Source organism: Rana temporaria, chromosome 4 (genome assembly GCF_905171775.1).
Source record: "Rana temporaria chromosome 4, aRanTem1.1, whole genome shotgun sequence".
Classification (NCBI taxonomy): Eukaryota; Metazoa; Chordata; class Amphibia; order Anura; family Ranidae; genus Rana; species Rana temporaria.
The window spans coordinates 366,455,780-366,478,924 of NC_053492.1; the positions used below are offsets into that span (position 1 = coordinate 366,455,780).

Sequence of the window (23,145 nt, forward strand, 5' to 3'; positions counted from 1 at the left end):
GCCCAGCCAGATGTGCCAGGGGGTGAGTTGGGGTTTTCCTCCACTAAAGGTGAAGTGGAAGGACCAGGCATCTCTAATGTCCTTTTTGAGGTAAACATGGCCTCTTCAGAGCTTTCACCCAATTGATCATATGTCAGTCTCTTGGGTGGGTGAATAGCCCTTCTCTCTCTCTGCTCTTTTGGGCAGACTCTGAGGCACAAAGCGCCTGTCACTTCGGGTAGAGACAAAGGAGGGTTTGTAGACTCTGGCAAATGAGATGGCCACAGCCAGTCCATTTCCATCTCTTCATCCTCACCGTCTTCATTATCCACCTCTTGGGGCACTGATTGCGACCTAGTGATGGGTCTGGGCCTTTGAGAGGCTTCTAGAGTCGCCTGTGAATCTGACAGTGGCGACAGACGAACTGCTTCCGACAGGGGCACCAAATGATTGCGGTGCCAAGTCTTTAGTGGGCCCACGCTCCCTTCTGGCCCTGGTAGTTGCTTGCAAACGACATAAGGCTGTGACTTCCTTCATAGGCAGTTTTCAGGCTTTTCCGCAGGTGATCTACATACCCTTTGTGGGAGGTGGCTGAGGTATGGTCGATGGATGTACCAAAGGCCAGATCTACTGGTAACCTGGCCTCTCTTCTGAACATTAAACGATAAGGGGAGTATCCTGTGGCATTGTTTGCAGTGTTGTTATAAGCATGCACAATGGCGGACACACACCTGCTCCAATGCTGCTTATTTTCTGAATTTAAAGTTCCAAGCATATCCAGGAGAGTTTGGTTAAACCTCTCTGGCTGAGGGTCTCCTTGATGATGATATGGGGTGGTCCTGGACTTTTTGATGCCTAACAGGTCTAATGCTGCGTACACACGGTCGTTTTTCGGCATGAAAAAAAATGAAGTTTTTAAAAACGTCATTTAAAATCATCGTGTGTGGGCTTCACATCGTTTTTCGGCTTCTGAAAAAAATTCATTTTTTAGGGTTGTAAAAAATGATCGTGTGTGGGCTAAAACGACGTTTTAAACCCGAGCATGCCCAGAAGCGAGTTATGAGACGGGAGCGCTCGTTCAGGTAAAACTACCATTCATAATGGAGTAAGCACATTCATCACGCTGTAACAGACAAAAAAGCGCGAATCGTCTTTTACTAACAAGGAATCGGCTAAAAGCAGCCCAAAGGCGAATAGAACTTCCCCTTCAGAGTGCCGTCATACGTGTTGTACGCCACTGCACTTTGTTCATAATTTTTTTTAAACGATGGTGTGTGGGCAACATTGTTTTTTTTTTTCATGCCGAAAAACGACCGTGTCTACCCCGCATAAGAGTCTTTTGATAAGGCTGCTCTCGAAGTCTCGAAGTCTCTTCCTTTGATCTAAATGAATGCATTGAGGAAGGCCATAGTGCACAAAAAACTTCTCCACTAAAATCTTGGCCACTGTTGATGCTTGCTAATCCCTTGTGTGGAATGCCAGGGCATATCTAGTAAAATGATCAGTCACCACCAAGATATTCCTCTGCGCACTCAGATCAGGCTCCAAGCATAGGAAGTCAATGCACAGCTCCATAAGTACCTGACTCTGAAGATGGCCCATTGGGGCGGCTCGGTGGGGCAAAGTCTTCCTCTGAATACATCTGATACAGGAGTGGCAGTAGCCCTCGACTTCAACTCTCATGCAGGGCTAGTAAAATCGGTCCCGGACTAAGTGGTAGGTCCTTTCTGGCCCTAAGTGGCCATGGTTGTCGTGGAGAGCAGCTAATACAGTCTCCCTGTGTTTCCTAGGTAAGAACAGCTGCCACTTTTCTTCAATGCCATCAGAGGGGCCCCTTCGGTAGACCACCCCTTGATGCAACTGCAACCGTTCCCACTCTCGGTGTAGTAGCTGGGCTTCTTTTGGGGAGTCAGTGAGTAGCATGTCGGGACATTGATCCTCCAGAGCCTTCAATGCCAAATTCCCTGGGGTCTTCCAACTGGTCCCTTCAAAGGTCCTTCTTTGAAAGTTTTGGCAGACCGTCATCTCCGACTTGGGTAGCATTTAGGGACACCAGCAGCAGAAACTCCAATGTCTTTAGCCCTGGGTCCTCCCTTTGCTTGATGTTCGGCTCCCTGCTACAAGGCTAACACTTCTTCAGGTGTCAGCTGGGTCCACTGTCCTCTGGGGTCACTAGAACAATGAGGCCTTCTAGACAGGGTGTCTGCATCTCTGTTCCCAACCCCTGGTCGATACTTCAAGCTGAAAGTGAACCCCGATAGGGCAGCCAACCACCTGTGTCCCATGGCATCCAGCTTAGCAGTGGTGTGAAGGTAGGTGAGTGGATTGTTGTCGTTCTTGATCATGAACTCTGCTCCGTAGAGGTAGTCTCTCAATTTATCCACCATAGCCCACTTTAAGGCCAGGAACTCGAGTTTGAGTGAGGGGTAGTTCCTTTCAGTGGGCGCCAAGCTTCGACTCACATAGAACAGGCCGCTTCTTAATACAGTACTCCACCAAGTCTATCTTGACTGGCATCAACATGTAGTTCATATGGCTTGGTGGTATCCGCATAGGCTAGGACTGGGGCAGTTGTTAGGCTCCATTTCAGTTGTTTAAAGGCCTCCTCACACTGGGCAGTCCACTGGTCCTGAATGGAATCTCTGGGTCTTCTGGGCCCTCGCAGGCTTAACTGAGTCTGGGACTTCATCCTCTCCTTCACATCTCAGTAGTTCATTCAGTGGGCAAGCTATTTTCACACAAATCTTTAGTAATAGGAGCAGAATCTCAAAAAACGACCGAAGTTCGGTCACATTAGTGGGTCTTGGCCAGGAGGTGACAGCTTCCAGCTTCTCAGGGTCTGTGGCCACTCCATCAGCAGACACTATGTTTCCCAGGTAGTAAACTGAAGGCTGATAAAACTGGCATTTTTCTATGGCAAGCTTCAATCCTTCGTCATGGAGTCTCTACCAGAACCTTCTCCAAACGCTCTTCATGCTCTTCCAGAGTTCTGTCAAACACTATAATGTCATACAGATACACCAACACCTCGATCAAGTTCATGTCACCCACTGTCTTTTCCATCAGCCTTTGAAAGGTGGCTGGGGCTCCAGACAGGCCTTGAGGCATGTGATCAAACTAAAAAAAAAACACTGGGGTAATAAAGGCAGTTTTCTCTTTATCCTCAGGATGCATGGGGATTTGGTAATACCCACTCTTCAGATCCAGTACACTGAGCCACTTGGCCCCTGACAGGCTCTGCAGAGCGTCTTCTATGCGGGGGGTGGTATACTGATCAGGGATAGTCCTTCTGTTCAGCGTTCTGTATTCAATGCACAGTCTCAGTGACATTTTTTCCTTTTTTATTGACACATTTAAAAAAAATTGCACAATTGAAAAATATTAGAATATATAGAATAGTGGAAAAGTCATTTGTATATAACTTTCCATGCTTTGTAATAGAAACAATATTCTGTAATTTTAAACATGGCAAATTAATAAAAAGATATATATGCATAGAAATTACATAATCTTTGAAAGACATCATTGGCAAAATAAAAGCCCTGTTTGCATCAAAACATACACGTGTACTGTATTGCTTTGTTTCCTAAATAATGACAAGGTTATTGCCAATAAAATGTAAGTAAAATGTTTTGGTCTATAACGATTATACAGGTGTGAGAGCTGAAATGGTTAAGCAACACCTTCCAAAGCCATAGGGGGGAGTTTTCTAAGCCATGCCAAAAATTGAAGTTATATTATTCAGAAATTAAGTGTGAAATAATGTTATATACAGCTGTATGCTAATAAAGTACATTTTATGATGTATGGAAAGTCTGAGGATTAAAACAACATTCTTGTACATGGTGAAAAAATCTTGATGAATACAACTTGCCCCAAAATATTTTTTATGGTCAATTGATTGTCCCACTGCCATTCCCAGACATTTTCTTGCATCACACACAAATTACAACACTGGGACAGATCATCTGACTCTAGCAGTAGGGATGAGCCGAACACCCCCCTGTTCGGTTCGCACCAGAACCTGCGAACACACCAAATGTTCGTGTGAACTTTAGAACCCTGTTAAAGTCTATGGGACTCGAACATTGGAAATCTAAAGTGCTAATTTTAAAGGCTAATATGCAAGTTGTTGTCCTAAAGAGTGTTTGGGGACCTGGGTCCTGCACCAGGGGACATGTATCAATGCAAAAAAAAGTTTTAAAAACGGATTTTTTTTTCGGGAGCAGTGAATTTAATAATGCTTAAAGTGAAATAGTAAAAGTGAAATATTCCTTTAAAATTCGTACCTAGGGGGGGGGGGGTGTAAAGTAAGCATGTGAATTAGCGCATGTTTCCCGTACTTAGAACTGTCTCTGCACAAAGTGTCATTTCTGAAAGAAAAAAAATAATTTAAAACCGGACTCGCCGCTATAATGAATTGTTGGCTCCCGGCAATTCAGAGAGAATTCATTCATAAAAAAAAAAGCGTGGGGTCCCCCCAAATTCAATTACCAGGCCCTTCAGGTCTGGTATGGATATTAAGGGGAACCCCGCCGTCAATTTAAAAAAAAAATGACGTGGGGTTCCCCCCAAATATCCATTCCAGACCCTTCAGGTCTAGTGTGGATTTTAAGGGGAACTCCACCCCAAATAAAAAAAAATGGCGTGGAATTCCCCCAAAAATCCACACCAGACCCCTTATCGGAGCACGTAACCTGGCCGGCCTCAGAAAAGAGGGGGGGACAGAGAGCGGCCCACCTCTCCTAGACCGTACCAGGCCACATGCCCTCAACATAGGGAGGATGTCCCCATGTTGATGGGGACAAGGGCCTCATCCCCACAACCCTGGCCGGTGGTTGTGGGGGTCTGCAGGCGGGGGGCTTATCAGAATCTGAGGGGACCCCCAGATCCTGGCCCCCCCATGTGAATTGGTAATGGGGTACATTGTACCCCTACCATTTCACGAAGGAAGTGTAAATAGAAAGAAAAAAAAGAAAAAATCCAGTGGTGGTAACCCACTCGGTCCCGGCTCCCCGCTCCAACGTTGTCGGTATCCAGCAACGGTTGATCTCCTCTCCGGTCCAGCGATGAGAAGATCGTCCGGGATCCAGAGCGCAGCATCGGAGACAACCTGGCGAATGACGCTGCTGAAGCTGTGACATTTCATTTATAGGTGAGGCGGGGCCACCCGTCACGTGACCCCGCCCCCTCTAATGCGAGGGGAAAGCCTGGGATTCCCCAGTGATGTAGCAGAGGGTGCGTCAGAGGGGGACGGGGTCACGTGACGAGTGGCCCCGCCTCACCTATAAAAGAAATGTCACAGCTTCAGCAGCGTCATTCACTGGGCTGTCTCCGGTGGAGACAGGCGGCAGGCAATGCTGCGCTCTGGATCTCGGACGATCTTCTCATCGCTGGACCGGAGAGGAGATCACCCTTTGCTGGATACCGACAACGTTGGAGCGGAGAGCCAGGACCGAGTGGATTACCACCGTTTTTTTTTTATAAAGGACTTTTTTCCACGGTGTGTGTGTGTGTGTTTTTTTACAACTATTTACACTTCCTTCGTGAAATGGTAGGGGTAAAATGTACCCCATTACCAATTCACATAGGGGGGGGACAGGATCTGGGGGGTCCCCTTTGTTAAAGCGGTCTTCCAGATTCTGATAAGCCCCCCGCCCGCAGACCCCCACAACCACCGGCCAGGGTTGTGGGGGTGAGGCCCTTGTCCCCATCAACATGGGGACATCCTCCCCATGTTGAGGGCATGTGGCCTGGTACAGTTCAGGAGAGGGGGGGGCGCTCTCTGTCCCTCCTCTTTTCTGCGGCCGGCCAGGTTACGTGCTCGGATAAGGGGTCTGGTGTTGATTTTTGGGGGAACTCCATGCCATTTTTTTTTTAATTTGGGGTGGAGTTCCCCTTAATATCCACACCAGACCTGAAGGGTCTGGAATGAATATTTGGGGGGAACCCCACATCATTTTTTTTTTAAATTGACAGCGGGGTTCCCCTTAATATCCATACCAGACCTAAAGGGCCTGGTAATTGAATTTGGGGGGACCCCACGCTTTTTTTTTATTTTTTATGAATGAATTCTCTCTGAATTGCCGGGAGCCAACAATTCATTATAGCCGCGAGTCCGGTTTAAATGACTTTTTTCACTTCAGAAATGACACTTTGTGCAGAGACATGTGGGAAACATGCGCTATTTCACATGCTTACTTTACACCCCCCATGGTATGAAATTTAAAGGAATATTTCACTTTTATTGTTTCACTTTAAGCATTATTAAATTCACTGCTCCTGAAAAAAACTGTGTTTTTTAAAACTTTTTTTTCATTGATACATGTCCCCTGGGGCAGGACCCAGGTCCCCAAAAACTTTTTAGGACAATAACTTGCATATTAGCCTTTAAAATTAGCACTTTAGATTTTTCCCATAGACTTTATCAGGGTGTTCCGCGGCTTTTTGAATTTGCCGCGTACACCCCAAATTGTTCGTTGTTCGCCGAACAGGCGAACAGGCAATGTTCGAGTCGAACATGAGTTCGACTCGAACTCGAAGCTCATCCTTATCTAGCAGGAAGACCCATAAAACTTAGCATTCAAGAAGCATTAAGTGGCTTCTGGAAGTAGAAAATGAATGTAGACTATGGGGCGGATTTACTAAAGGCAAATAGGCTGTTCACTTTAGACAGAAGGTTGAACTTTGCAGGGGTTTGCAAAAGAGCTTAGTGAATGGTGTGACGTTTCACTTTGCAAAAAACACCCAATCACGTGCAAGAATTAAAAAAAAAAATTCTTGCACATGTTTGGATGATGGAAATCATCAGATCATCAGAATTAACTCATTCACTAAGCCAACGCTGTATCTTGACCTAGGCCAACAAGGCCCAGGCTTAGAGCAGCACTTTGCAGGGGAGGCAGCATGAAAAGAGTCCCCGCCGGCTTGCGCTACACATTTAGTGCAGTGCCAGTCTTATGCGGTGGACTAGGCTGCAAGACAAATCGGTCTGGTGCCCCCATAAAGCGGCTGCACTGCTACCGGTATGATAGGGATGACGCATACACAAGAGACACTGACATGGTCACCTATACCTGTCAGGTAGTAGGACTCTCCTGCAATCCTTTGCTTGTGTCAGTTGTACATATTAGGGAATCTTAATTTTACTTCTGTTGATTGCTAATGAGAAAAATAAACAGATATATGTATTTGTTCCTGCCCCCAATCCTTCCCCTGCTCACTGCCTGGACCACATACCTTCATCACTCTGCTATATGTTTTCTGCTGCACCACTGGCATGGTTATATCCTTTTAGTCCTCCATAAATTTAGCAAAAATGTGTGCTTACAATAAAATATAGACACATTCTCCTGGCAGCCAAGCTTTTGATTGCCAGGAAATGGAAGACTAGTGTGGCTCCCAAACTTACAGAAGTGGTTACCTTAGTACAAACTCATTACACCTATGAAACTGTCCTAGCTAGGGGCAAGCCCACATACACCAGCCTACTGAACCTCTGGAACCCCTGGACCCTTTGGTACTCGACCAATTTTAACCATTGATGAATTATTACCTATGATACGAATGTTCTTTCAGTGCTGCTCTTCCCCCCCCTTCCCCCACTCCTCCCCTTCCTCCATTTTCCCTACCCTTACCCCCCCTCCCCTCCCCTTTTCTCATTTTCCAGTGCTCCACATGCACTTTGTTAAAGACCCAAACTTACTGCTAGTATATCACCATTTTTTTCATTGTTCTGTTGACTACTGTTAACTTAGCTTTGTGACTTTGTGCGTTCCAGGTTAGGGACGCGCCCACTTTGAGTTTACTTCCGTGTTTAACGTCAATGCCTACTCCTTATATGTTCTTTGATGCATTTTATTGATGTTCTTGTATAACTGTACACTTTGATAACTTCAATAAAAATATTTGAAATAAAATAAAACAGACAACACTTCTTTTTCCATTTTGGATAGAGTAAGGGATGGTTATAGCCCCTGTTATTTATTTATTTTTGCCATTCAATTATTTCTCTTTATTTCCTGCCCCATAGCCAAACAGGAAGTGAGAGGAAATCTCTGCAGATTAAGGGAACCCCCCCCCCCCTCCAAGGCCCTCAGAACTAATGTCCCCACTGGAAAATTTGAGGACAGGTCTTAAACAGGAGGGGGTGTGACCTTGACAGGAAGGGGTGGGTCATATTTAAATTAGGGGTTGCACGAGTTTAGTCAGGCCTAGGGCAGCACAAAACCTAAATACATTACTGCACTAAGCTCTGGGCAAATTTGAAAATGTTACCAATATTCTTAGGAAAGTACCCACCCACATGGGTGAAAAAGTGCTGCTCACCCCGAAATATATAGAACAAAAACAAAAAGTGTTCCCAAGGGCTATCAGGCAGCAGAAGAAATCAGACTTATATGAAAATGTATGTATAGAAAAGGATTCTTTATTATTAACTACTTGCCGACCGCCCACCGTCCTTTTACGGCGGCAAATCGGCTCCCCTGCGTCAGAGCCCGCAGTATAACGTCGGCTCTTGCGCAGGCCACTAGGGGCGCGATCGCCGCCGGGCACACGCGATTGCTCGTTACAGAGCGGGGACTGGGAGCTGTCAGGGGGGGAAATGCTGATCCTCTGTTCATACAATGTATGAACAGAAGATCAGTCATTTCCCCTAGTGAGGCCACCCCCCCTACAGTTAGAACACACCCAGGGAACATACTTAACCCCATCCCTGCCCCCTAGTGCTAACCCCTTCACTGCCAGTGGCATTTTTATAGTAATCTAATGCATTTGTATAGCACTGATCGCTATAGAAATGCCAATGGTCCCAAAAATGTGTCAAAAGTGTCCGAAGTGTCCGCCATAATGTCGCAGTACCGGAAAAAAACGCTGATCGCCGCCATTACTAGTAAAAAAAAATATTAATAAAAATGCCATAAAACGACCCCCTATTTTGTAAACGCTATAACTTTTGCGCAAACCAATCAATAAACGCTTATTGCCATTTTTTTGACGAAACATATGTAGAAGAATATGTATCGGCCTAAACTGAGGAAAACATTTTTTTATATATATTTTTGGGGGATATTTATTATGGTAAAAAGTAAAAAATATTCATTTTTTTCAAAATTGTCGCTCTATTTTTGTTAATAGCGCAAAAAAAGAAAAACCGCAGAGGTGATAAAATACCACCAAAAGAAAGCTCTGTTTGTGGGAAAAAAAGGACGCCAATTTTGTTTGGGAGCCACGTCGCACGACCGCGCAATTGTCAGTTAAAGCGACGCAGTGCCGAATCGCAAAAAGTGCTCTGGTCTTTGACCAGCAATATGGTCCGGGGCTTAAGTGGTTAAAGACGCTGTACACAAGGATTGGATGTCAGACGATTTCTATTGAATTAGCCAGCGGATGCTGCCCTACATTTGGCCGTGTGTACCAGGCTTTAGTGTTAGCATCTTAAAAGTCCTATATACTGTACATCAATTTGTTTGGTTTTTGTTTTCATAAGAAAGGTTTGTTTGGAAATGTAATCTTAATTTATTGATATTGTGAAGAGCCGCAGTTCAGAGGTGTCGATGTGGCCAGACCTTTGGACTTCAGTGCACAAGGATATGAAGCACCAAAAAATATGTCTGGAACCATATATTAGGTGTTCCTCTTGGTTCTACACATCTGCAGTATATGCTACAATGTGCAGCTGTTCTTCTAATATGAAACACAAGAGCCCATATTATGGCAGTATGCCGTGATTTTTTTAATTTTTAATTTTTGAGGTTTGCTAACATTCTGTCATATTGATTACCATTTGGTCCTCTTGAAAACAAATTACAGTTTGCAAGTTCTTTAACTTAAATCAAATTAACTGTCAACCTGGCTGCATTATACTGTATGTCTCTTCATTCAGAACTTTTGATTCAAATTTTATATACAGTCATCCACATATTTTATCACTAAAATTATTTCACAATCCACTTCAGAGGCTTTTTCTTCCTGCACAGCGTTTTTCAATTAAAATACAAGCCAATTTTAGTTTATTTTTGCATTTGTTTACCATTTTTGCAAAATAGCTGCTCTTCCCTTAACTAAAAGGAATGTTGTAATGAGCCTTTTGATATAAAATAATAAGACAACTGTAAGTGGCTGAGCCACCATTGCTATGTAGAATGTTTAGGCCGCTTTCACACTGAGGCGTCAGCGGTAAAGAGTCGCTATTTTTAGCACGCTTTACCGTAATTTTTGCAGAGGTTTTCGGCCACTAGCAGGGCGCTTTTAACACCCACTAGCCGCCGAAAAAGGAGGGCAGTGGTTCGACAGTGCTGCCCATTGATTTCAATGGGCAGGGGCACTTTAGGAGTGGTGTATACACCACTCCTACAGCCATAGGCGTGCGCACAGGGTGTGCCAGGTGTGCCCAGGCACACCCTAATCACACTGTGCAGCATACATTCCCCCTACTGCCTTGGTTCCCCCACTCCTTCCCCTTGCAGCGCTGCCAGCTTCCCTACTCTCCTCTCCCTCTGGCTGCAGGGATGTTTTAGGATGAGTGGGGGAAGGGGCCGGTAAATATGTAACTTACCGGCCCCTTCCCTTTCATCGTGAGTGATCGGTAGTATGTGTTTGAGCTTTGGGGTGCACACCCTAATGCTATAGGCTGTGCACGCCTATGCCTACAGCACTGCAAAGATGCGGCTAGCAGGACTTTTTTTTACCATCCTGCCAGGGATTTTATATTGGAGTGAAAGGAGAGACACTTTTAAGGTGCTTTGCAGGCACTATTTTTAGCGTCACAGCGCCCGCAAAGCACCTCAGTGTGAAAGTCTTTGTTCCATTGACATTAACCCTTTCATGACTAAGTACATTTCTGACATTTGTTGCTTGCAAGTTAAAATCCGTAATTTTTGCAAAAAAATTACTTAGAACCCCCAAAATATTATATATAATTTTTTTAGCGGAGGATCTAGAGAATAAAATGGCGACCATTGCAATATTTTATGTCACATGTATTTGCTCAGCGGTCTTTCAAATGCAATTTTTCCATGAATTAAAAAAAAAAACGAAACAGTAAAGCTAGCACAATTTTTTTGTATAATGTAGAAAATAATGTTACGCCGAGCAAATAGATACCCAACATGTCATGCTTTGAAATTGCGAACACTCGTGGAATGGTGACAAACTACGATTCCTAAAAATCTCCATAGGTGGCGATTTAAAAAATAAAATAATGGTTACCACATTAGAGTTACAGAGAAGGTCTAGTGCTAGATTTATTGCTCTCGTTTTTATGATCGCAGCAATACCTAACATGTGTGATTTGAGCACCGTTTACATATGCAGGTGCGACTTAGGTGTGCTCGCAGGGACAGTGGCACTTTAAAAAATGTTTTTTTCTTTTTTTGTCACTTTAAAAAAAAAAATTATCACTTTTAATGCTGTCACAAGTAATGTAAACATCCCTTGTGACAGAAATAAGTGGTGACAGGTACTCTTTATGGAGGGATCGGGGTCTAAAAGACCCCAAATCCCTTATTTGCACTTCAAAGTATTCAGATTGCCAAAAACGGCGATTCTGAATACTGTATTTTTTTTTTAATGGCGCTATTGGCAGGCAAGTAAACTGGAAGTGACATTGTGACGTTGCTTCCATGTTTACAGAATAAAGACTGTATCGAATGCGTTTCCGGCTTCCCTACAGTCTTAGCCGAGGGAAGTGCTAGTGCCGGTGGGACGAGAGGCCCGGGAAGAGCGGCGGAAGGTGGGCGGCGGAAGGGGGGGACATCCCCTCTTGCTCCTCCAGTTTAACAGCCGAGTGGCTTTTAGCCACATCGGTTGTTATCCCTGAAGAGCCGACCGCCCGCTCTAAAAAACGGTACCAATATGATGCCTGCAGATGATTTTTTTCGTTTTTATTTTTTAATAAATTTGCAAAGATTTCAAACAAACTTCTTTCACATTGTCATTGTTCTGTCCACCAGACTTTTATTTTGATTACCTGTATCTATGCTACTAAAATAAGATTTAAAGGGATGGTAAAGGTACAATTTTTTTCCCTAAATAGCTTCCTTTACCTTAGTGCAGTCCTCCACTTACCTCATCCTTAGATTTTGCTTTTAAATGTCCTTATTTCTTCTGAGAAATCCTCACTTCCTGTTCTTCTGTCTGTAACTCCACACAGTAATGCAAGGCTTTCTCCCTGGTGAGGAGTGTCATGCTCGCCCCCTCCCTTGGACTACAGGAGAGTCCGGACACCCACTAACACACAGTTCCTTTCTCTATCTGCAACGTAGAGAGCGTCCTGACTCACCTGTAGTTCAAGGGAGGGGTCGAGCATGACACTCCACACCAGGGAGAAAACCTTGCATTACTGTGTGGAGTACAGACAGAAGAACAGGAAGTGAGGATTTCTCTGAAGAAATAAGGACATTTAAAAGCAAAATCGAAGAATGAGGTAAGTGAAGGAGGACTGCACTAAGGTAAAGGAAGCTATTTAGGAAAAAGAAAATTGTACCTTTACAACACCTTTAAGGCCGAGTACTCACGACCAAACATGTTCGCTCGAAATGTCCGACGGGCTGTTTCCGGCGTACAAGGCTGTTTTTTCATTTGGCCCGCTGGCTTGTACACACCAGCGGACGATATTTCCCTGCGGACCTGAACGCGTGCACGTAATCCACGTTTGACGTCACTATAAAGGGAAAGGCCAAAGTCAATGGCGACGCCCTCTGTTCCGCTTTTGCTAGTTACGGCTTTGCTCGTGTTAGTGAAGGTTTGGTTAAAGCTGATTCGCGCTTCTCGGTCTCCAGGCTTTAGCAGGTAGTATTTTCTCGTTCAGTGCGTGTGCTTGTGGGTACGTAGTTGGCATTCGGGTACAGGCGTGCAGTTCGTTCTGCTTAGCAGATTCGTACTGTGCGTTCGTATCTGTGTGTCGTGCGTTCTTTGCAGGTACCGCTGGATTTGATTGTGCTTTCTGTTGGAGTGTGTTCTTGACTGACCAGCCGGCCGGTTTGAAGCCATGATGGAGCAGCAGCGTCAATTTTCGCGAGTTGGTGCTGTTTATGGGATGGCTGCTGGATATGTTCATTATTCCAGTACTTTGGCCAGAAACAGGGGGCGGAGGCGTTTCTGGACCAAGAATTGGTTGCGCCAGCGTGACCAGTTCTCACATATGCCTCTGCTTAGGGAACTCCAGGAGAATAATCCTAATGACTATAGGAATTTTCTCCGCATGACGGACCCCGTATTCAACAGTCTGCTGGAACTTCTGTCCCCCTATATCACGAGGCAGGACACTGTGATGCGCCAAGCCATCACGGCCGAGCAGAGGCTTATTGCCACGTTGCGGTACCTGGCGACTGGGAGGAGCCTGCAGGACCTCAAGTTCTCGACAGGCATCTCTCCGCAGGCGCTTGGGGTCATCATACCGGACACGTGTGCTGCCATCATTAAAGTTATGCACGAGGAGTATATGAAGGTAAGTTTCCTCATTTTAACCTCACAATGTGTCTTTAATAATGTGGCAAACTAACTTTTTATTTTATTTCCCAGATATGCTGTGTGTTTAACTAACGTTCCCTTTTCTCACTATGCATGTTGATATCAGCTTTTACATGTTCTTTTTATTTTGGCCTACCTGCATATTTTGATCTTACCCAATATTAACCTGTCCAGCATGCTATCTTCGGGCCAACCCCCACCATGCCACTTTTTTTTTTTGTTTTTGTTTTCTAAAAACAGTTTAAACACCCCCCACCCCCCCTTCAAAGTGTTTTTGTCCCCATCAGAGGGCTGTGGAGTCTCTTATTAATTAAGTGGGCCTATCTATTTGTGCCCCGAAATTCTCCCTTCATAATTTGCAAATGCTATTTTAAAAATGTAAAGTTGCACAAGGATGCTTGTATGATTATGTTTGCAATGTTTATGTGCCAAAGTACTAAATCTCTTTTTTTGTTTGTCCCCACAGCTACCCTCCACACCACAGGAATGGCAGTCTGTGGCTTCCCAATTTGCCGAGCGGTGGGATTTTCCTAACTGCGGTGGAGCAATAGATGGGAAACACGTCCGCATTGTGCCCCCACCCCACTCGGGGTCCTTCTATTATAACTACAAGGGTTATCATAGTATTGTGTTGATGGCGGTGGTGTCGGCACAGTATGAGTTTCTATATGTGGACGTGGGGAAGAACGGCCGGATGTCAGATGGGGGAGTGTTCGCACGGACTGATTTCTATGATCGTCTCCAAACTGGTGGTCTGGCATTGCCACCAGATGAAGATAATGTGGAAGGACTTCCGTTTGTGTTCCTAGCGGACGAGGCTTTCGGCCTTGGACCTCACCTAATGCGGCCTTTTCCCCAGAGGACCCTCACCTCAGAGAGGAGTGTGTTCAATTTTCGGTTGTCCAGGGCTCGGAGGGTAGTCGAGAATGCCTTTGGGATCCTCAGCAACCGGTTCCGCCTGTTCCTGACATCGATACATTTGGCGGAATATAAATTGAACACCATTATATTTGCCTGCTGCATTTTGCACAATTTTCTACGCAGGCACTCCCAGACGTACCTAGCCTCCATGGGCTCTGAGGCAGGACTACCCTCAGAGAACATTCCTGGCCTGGACACTGGTCGCGCTGGCTTGGCCCCCCAATCTGCTCGTGAGGTACGCGACAAATATGTTGAGTACTTCATGGGTCGGGGGGCCATTGCTATGCCAGATCATATTTCTTTCTAATTCGGCCCCCAAAGAAAGGAATATTCTCACAACTAATAAATAATTAGACCATTGGACTTTATACAGTTGTTTGTCATTACTGCTTTTTCTCTATTTTTCTGTCTTCCAGGTTATCTCCAAAAATAGTGCACTTCTAGTGCCAGATTTACTTACTCAGATGTATTAACTAACCACATTTGCACATTATTCACTCATCTACTAACTGGGTATTCAGTCTAGAAATAAGAAGCCACTCATTTTTCTGCTTTTGATGTCACAATATTTTTTATTGATTTTAGTCATTTTTTAACAAGAAATGTGTATTTTTAGGCAGAAAACATTTCCTGCAAATTTTTGTAACAAAATATTGGCTTTTAATTATTTATTTTTTTGTCTTTATTGACAGTGATTAGCAATAATACTGATCGAAACACAATGTAAGAATAATTTCACTGAAACTATACGCAAGAATTTTTGGGCTTGTCTCCTATATATCTATCTCTAGAGATATATATAGATATATATATATATATATATATATATATATATATATATATATATATATATATATATATATACACACTTCTAAACATAATTTTTTTAGACTTTGGTTCAAAATTAAAGTTCTTATTTAGTTTGGTTTTCAATAACCCAGACTAATTTATGTATAAATTTTTTTGGTTATTTTTTAGTTTTTAATTTTTTTTTGGGTATTTGTTTCGAAGACATTTATTTACATTTAGAAATGTTTGTGTATTGTTTTTATACAAAACATTTTTTGGCTTTGTATTTGTTTGTGTCTAATTTTTTCAACAAAATTTTAACACAACACAAATTTTTTTATTATTTTTTGAAAAATTAGTTAACTTCTTTCTTTAGGTGCGATTTCTTGTTCGTTTTGTGATCTGAAACTGTAAACATTTACAAACCAAAAAAGATCAACACCAAACAAAAATTTAAAAAAAGAACAGCAGTCAGTCATATGGATGGTGTGCTTTCACACTGGAACACGCCAAAATTTCTAAATGCACACATTCAGTGAAAACTCGCCAAATGTCATGGGTTAAACAGACAAATGGCCACATGTGCTATCTGACATCATGGGTGATCAATGTCTGTGTTTTGTGGGAGCAAACCCTTCCTCTCAACTACTTGAGGATCGAGGAGGGGTTTGTACCCACAAAGCACAGACAATAGATAGTCTGTGATGGCAGATAGCACATATTGGCACACTGTGTGTGCAATTAGAAATTTTGGCGTATTATAAAGTACAAAAATTAAAAAGGGTTTTGTGGGCGGGGGATGGGCGGGGGATGGGCTTCTGTGGTTCAGTCTTTGACACGGCCCATCATGTCAATGATATTTTTGTAATTTTGTTCGATGACTAGCATCCTTTGTCGCATGTTGTCCATTTCCGTGCTACACTCTGAAATGACATTTCGCACATTCTGCTCCATGACTAGCATCCTTTCCCGCATAATGTCCATTTCCGTGCTGCACTCCATTACCTGCTGTACAATTATAGAAGCACTTGCACGTGAAAAATGTGCTACACCATCTTCATCCCCTAAAAAGAAACAAATTGGCATTCAAAATATGTAAATAGTTTCCAGCCTATCTGCATATGTTTGGCCCTATTAATATAGGGGTGACACTGACCTGATGGCCTGATAATTTCCACATCACCAATTTCTTCATCTTCTATCACTCCTCCTTCTTCCACCACCTCCCCATCATCTTCTATCACTCCTCCTTCTTCCACCACCTCCCCATCATCTTCGACTCCTCCTTCATCCATCAATCCACCTTCTTTCAATTCGCCAAATTGTTCTTCCGCCACTTGCCCTTCATCTGCTATAAATTCTAAGTCCAAAATTACTTCTTCCTCCTCTCTTCCTTCCTCCTTTCTTCCTTCCTCTTCTCCTTCCACATCCTCTTCTCCTTCCACATCCTCTTCTCCTTCCACATCCTCTTCTCCTTCCACATCCTCTTCTCCTTCCACATCCTCTTCTCCTTCCACATCCTCCTCTCTTCCTTCCCCAGCCTCCTCCTGCTCAACATGTGGAGGTGTTTGATTTTGTGGGTGTCTGGCCCTCTCTGCCTCCTCCAATTGCTGGCGTCTTCTTTCCCCTATAAGAAATAATAAAAAACAAAAGGTATACTCATCAGCACACAGATATTGGATATCATAAATCGCACACATTGCATAGACGATACATTTATGATGATTTTTGGTTGTTTATTCTTTCAGCAATCCTCCATTTTTGGCGTAGTTCTAGGCCAAGCTCTGATCCTGCCCCTTTTTTGCAAAGAAGTGACACACATGGATGTCCCCCCAAAACATTAATTCTCGTCGACCCTCCAAATAAATATACTTAGATTTTTGAGACACAGGTGCTTTGCATTTTAAGATGTTAAAACATCATCTTTATTTGCATTTTGGAGAATGAATCTTGTTTGCCTGTCACATTCACTCAATTTAATTTCTGTGATTTTGCTATTCAACAATGTTGGAAAACCAAGTTTGGGGCCAGTCAGCCATGTCCAGGTGTGTTGTTCCTGGAGTAACGTCACATTTTAGCAAAACAATGTCATATTACACGTGTTTACTATTTCACGAAATTTGGTAAGGGTTGTTATTTGACATAAACACAATACAGTATCTACACGTGTTCAAAAGTACAAGCAGGCCAAGGAGGCAGATGTGAAAAAATACATGTCAACACATTATTGCAGACATTCCCCCCCCCCTTAAATAATATGGACTTACTTTTACGCAGAATTTTGAGTATCTTCTTCATGTGATGTGGCTCCCTCAATTTTAAATCGGACCAACGCTTCCGTAGTTGCTCCTTTGACCTGGTGACACCAAACATTCTCCTCATTCTCCTTGCCACCTTGTCCATTATGTGTGACTTTCTACGGTTCGGTGTTTTGTAGGGCCCACATTCACCATCATAATCCTTCCTCCTCATGATGTAAACCAACTCCACCATTTCTTCGAACGCCATATTAGTGGCTTTATATCTTTTAGGCCTGGATCGGGACGGTCCTGCCTCTGTCCCTTCACTTGCGCCATGAGACCTCCGTGCCCGCTCGTGTGACATCGCCATCTTTCCTTCCCACAGAGATTAGGGGCGTGGAAACGAGGAAATGTCCCGTCAGGGGCGGAGATGAGGGCGGGGATTCTTGCATATGCGGAGTGTCGCGAATGCCAACAACGTATTGACGTAGGTTACGCGGAGAATATTCGCGCGATTCCAGAACCTACACAGTTAACGCCATATTTACTTTTTCAATTGATTAGGGGCATGGCAAAGGTGACGAGGGCGGCGTTTCATACATACGCGGAGTGGATAAAAGGCGCTTGACGTGATTACGTAGGTTACGTGTTAATTCAGCGAGCGTAACAAACGAGGATTTTGAGAGAGGCAGGTAAGAAATTTAAACATGGGATCAGCAGCGGGCTCTAAAATGTAGAGCCATGGGATGGGGGTTTGGTCTGTTGGTTGCACAGTTTTATTAAGCTATTATGTCTCTTGGATACCAGAATGTGATTTTCGTACCCAAATGCTTTTGTATACATCACAAAATAGAGAGGTCAAAAATGCTGTGACTCATTATCAATTATGTAGGGTGTATTCAGATCAGGCCAAGTATTGTTCTGTGTTGGTTGGACAGAGGTCATTAGGAAGTTTCTTTCATGTAATCAATGCTGAGGGGCAGGATATCTACACATGCAATAGTGCCTTGATGAATGCTGTCATTTGTAATAATTGTGTATGGTTGTAGATTTCTATTATTTCCTGCAATGTAACCAAAGGGGCGGCATGTATAAAAAAAATGTTAGCTAAAACCAACCAATGGGGCAGAGCTGGCCAGCATTTTCTAAACAAGAGACACTGTGTTTGTATTTCTATATAGGTACTACTTTTTAAACAACATATTCTATCAATGTAAATGCTGAGGCTTTTTTTAATTGTGTTTTTGGTTTCTTTTTATTTTTTCAATCTAGAATAAAAAAGAGTAAATCATAATTTCACAATGGATCTCCTGCAGACCCAAGAGATTATCCAGCACTTGCTGGATAAATTTAGGGAAATGCCCATCCGGTGGGATTCAAAGCAGCCCACCTACCACAATAAGGACGTACGAGCGGCAGCACTTGAACAGCTAGCAGCATACATGAGGACATGGGTGCCAGAATGCAGTGCCAACATGGTGAAGGATAAACTTGCCAACCTCAGGGGCACATATAGGAGAGCGTACAAAGCTCACCAAAAGCAGCTAAGATCTGGAGCAGCAGCAAGACCACCAAAGGAACCCAAGCTGTGGTATTACAGCCAGATGTCATTTTTGCGGGATCAACTGGAAGGCAGGCCATCAATGTCAAGTCTGAATCCCAACCTTTCCTCCACGCTACCTCCCAGCGGGACTTCCCCAGATCACCACAGCCCTGCAGAGTCGGATGAAGAGGGCCTGGCTGACAGAGAGGCAGATCTGCGCCTCTACGATGATGAGGTATAGTAGTTTCATAACTATTTATGTAATAATCTTAATTATTGTTTGATTCTTGACTTGATATTGTTTAATAAAATACAAGCTGGGAAGTAAAAATCTAAAATCGTGGGCAAACAAATAGGTGTCAGGGATGACAACTGCAGGGGTCAGAGGGTGAGTCTGTTTTCAAGTTTAAATTCAAGGCAAAAAATAAGATTCAAGCATGAAAATGTGAGTGAGTATATTCCTAAATATATTACAACATGTCCCTTTTTTTTACACAGGAAGAAGAGACCAGCCAGGAGGTGGCAGATCCTCTCCTCACTGTCAGCCAGGACGAAGGGGTCAGTGGCAGCCAGGAGGAGGCCGGGCCCAGTGGCGTTCAGCAGCTCCCCAGGACAAGCACCACCAGCCAGGCTCCTCCCCTTTATATTAGGCCACCAGTGTCATGGTCTTACCTCTCTCCTGTCTCCTTCGTTTGACATGTGCTGGCGGCCATCTTGGTTTCTGGGACTCTTGTAGCCTCCCACCCTGCGGCTCCTCCTTCCCACTGGGAGGAGCTGGATGCCTGGCTCACATATATAGGAGCTCTGTGGCTTCAGTTCCTTGCTTGGTCCTCCTGTGTTCACATGCTTCTAAGACTGCTGCTGCTTCTGGTTCCGATCCTGGCTTCGTCTGACTTCCCTGCTGGTTCCTGATCCTGGCTTCGTCTGACTTCCCTGCTGGTTCCTGATCCTGGCTTCGTCTGACTTCCCTGCTGGTTCCTGATCCTGGCTTCGTCCGACTACCCTTCTGGTTCCTGACCTCTGGCTTCGCAAGACTCTGTTTAACCATCCGTTTGGACTTTTGCTTTACAGCTTGATTTTCAATAAAGCCTTCTTATTTTCACTTATCTCTTGTTGTACGTCTGGTTCATGGTTCCGTGACATTAGGACCAAGCCATGAATTTTGACGGTACAGGGCCATCCTCGCTACCCACGCTGGTTGCCAGACTTGATCAGCAGGATTACCTGTTGGGTCAGTTCGCCGTGGCGTTGCAAACCCTGCTTGAACGCACGGCTCATTTCGCTCCCGTTGCCGATGGGTCGGTTGTCGCTCCTGGGCCCGCTCCTACTGCCGCTCCGGTTGTTGCGCCAGAGTCTACCCCGACACCTGTTGTTGCGCCTGCGGTGTTTCGGGGTATGACCGGTTCTGCCCCCCTTCCACAGCGATTTGGGGGAGAGCCAACTCAGTGCCGAGGTTTCCTTAACCAAGTGGGCATTTATTTCGAGTTGCTGCCACATGCCTTTCCCACTGAGAGATCAAAGGTGGGCTTCTTGATCTCGCTGCTCTCGGACAAGGCCTTGGCCTGGGCCAGCTCTTTATGGGAGAACAACAATCCGGTGGTTGCCGAGTTTTCCGGTTTTGTTGCTTCTCTTCGGAAGGTATTCGATGTGCCGGCTCGCGCCGCCTCTGCTGCGAAGCTCCTTATGTCCGTCAGACAGGGTTCACGATCCGTAGCCGAATACGCCATTGAGTTTCGTACCCTGGCAGCAGAGGTGGGCTGGAATAATGAGGCTCTGGTCGCTGCTTTCTCTCATGGTCTCTCGGATGCCTTGAAGGATGAGGTTGCAGCTAAGGACCTACCAGTGGAGCTCGAGGCTCTTATTTCTTTCCTGATTTTGATTGACACCAGACTCAGGGAGAGACCTTCCTTTAAGGAGAGCCTGCGGAGGCCTCCTAACAGTTTGGCGCCTACGTTTGCTGTCCCACCCGTGCCTCCCTCTCCTCCCACGCCTCCTGGGGTTGACTTGTCTGGGGGTGAACCCATGCAGCTGGGGTTTGCTCGCCTGTCCGAGGGGGAGAGGGTACTCCGGAGACGCGAGGGCCGATGCACGTACTGTGGTCTCGGTGGGCATTTTCGGTTGGCATGCCCGAACCGTCCGGGAAACGCTCGCACCTGAGATCCTGTCGGGGGCAGATCTTGGGTGGAGTCTCCTCGTCCCCGGTTTCCCGTGTTGATAAACCACTGATCACTGTTGTCCTCTCTTGGGTCGGGGGCTCGGTGACGACCCAGGCGTTGGTGGACTCTGGTGCTGGTGGTTTTTTCATTGATAGTGAGTTCGCTGCCGCCAATTCCATTCCTCTGCAGGCTCGAGGTTCCCCGCTGGCTCTAGAGGCGATAGACGGCAGACCCCTCCAGCCGTCACACGTGACTCATGAGACCCTTCCAGTGGGGATAGCCATTGGTGCCGTTCACAGAGAGTCAGTCTGCTTCCAGGTTATTTCGTCTCCACACTACTCTGTGGTCTTGGGGTACCCCTGGCTCCAGAAGCATAATCCGACTTTTGACTGGAGATCGGCCGAGATCCTCTCATGGTCACCACAGTGTGGGGCTAGTTGCATCCATGGGCCTGTCAAGTTGCTGTGTACTTCCTCGGACTCCCTGTTGCCTCCTGAATACGAGGAGTACCGGGATGTATTCGATAAGGTGCGCGCAGTTGCCCTACCTCCGCACCGCCCATACGATTGTGCCATAGAGTTACAACCTGGTGCCGTTCCTCCTCGCGGCAGGGTCTATCCACTGTCGGTTGCGGAGAATGAGGCCATGGAGGAGTACGTGATGGAGGCGCTGTCCCGTGGTCACATTCGCAAATCCTCGTCCCCGGCAGGGGCTGGATTTTTCTTTGTGAAAAAGAAGGGCGGTGAGTTGAGGCCTTGCATCGATTATAGGGGCCTTAATCGCATCACGATCAAGAACGCTTACCCGATACCCTTGATTTCCGAGCTGTTCGATCGCCTTAAGGGGGCCACGGTCTTTACCAAACTCGACTTGAGGGCGGCATATAACCTGGTAAGGATCAAGGCGGGCGATGAGTGGAAGACCGCGTTTAACACCAGGACCGGTCATTATGAATCCTTGGTTATGCCCTTTGGGTTGTGCAATGCGCCCGCAGTCTTTCAGGAATTCATCAACGATGTTTTCCGTGACCTGTTGCAGCAGTGTGTGGTGGTCTATTTGGATGACATCTTGGTATACTCTGAATCCATGGAGGCCCACATTCTGGATGTCAAACGAGTGTTGCAACGGTTACGAGAGAACAAGCTGTTCGGTAAGCTTGAGAAATGCGAATTTCACCGATCCCAGGTAACCTTCCTAGGTTACATCATTTCCGCTGAGGGGTTCTCCATGGATCCTGAGAAGGTTTCGGCTGTCTTACAGTGGCCTCAGCCCAGTGGTCTTCGTTCCTTGCAGCGCTTTTTGGGCTTCGCCAATTATTATCGGAAGTTCATCAGGGACTTCTCCATGCTGGCCAAGCCTCTCACGGATCTGACCAGGAAGGGCAGTAATTCCCAGGTCTGGCCGCTCGAGGCCATCCGGGCTTTTGAGGCCCTAAAATCCGCCTTTGTGTCGGCCCCGATTCTGTCTCATCCCAACCCTGGGTTGCCCTTTGTCCTCGAGGTGGACGCATCTGAGACGGGAGTAGGCGCCCTTCTGTCTCAGCGTAGAACACCAGAGGGTCCGCTGCTTCCTTGTGGGTTTTACTCCCGGAAACTGTCACCCGCGGAGTGCAACTATCAGATTGGTGACAGGGAGTTATTGGCCATAGTGCAGGCTCTCAAAGAGTGGAGGCACTTGCTCGAGGGCTCCGTGGTTCCGGTTCTCATCCTGACGGACCACAAGAATCTGACCTACCTTTCTGAGGCCAAGAGATTGACACCACGTCAGGCCAGATGGGCTCTGTTCTTGTCACGTTTTAATTACGTGGTCTCCTACCTACCCGGTTCCAAGAACATCAGGGCGGATGCCTTATCACGGCAGTACTCCGAGCTGTCCAGGGAGGAATCTATACCGACTTCGGTCATACCTCCGAATCAGATCCTGGCCGCCATTCGCACCAGCCTGACCTCTCCCCTTGGTGAGCAGATTTTGGCGGCTCAATCTGGTGCTCCCTCTGGGAGACCCAACGGCAGATGTTTTGTGCCTGAGGAGTTGCGCACTCGGT

General features: G+C 45.5%; 1 protein-coding gene across 1 annotated transcript in view; it reads left to right on the forward strand.

Moving 5' to 3' along the window:
- Nucleotides 1-21,614: 21,614 nt before the first annotated feature.
- The window catches only part of LOC120935755, a gene marked incomplete at its 5' end in the record, with an annotated part of 37,825 nt that continues 36,294 nt past the window's right edge, over nucleotides 21,615-23,145 (forward strand). Inside the window, one exon of the mRNA XM_040347815.1 lies at nucleotides 21,615-22,304. Within this exon, the coding sequence (XP_040203749.1) occupies nucleotides 21,615-22,304 (690 nt within the window). The remainder of the gene's footprint in view (nucleotides 22,305-23,145) is intronic.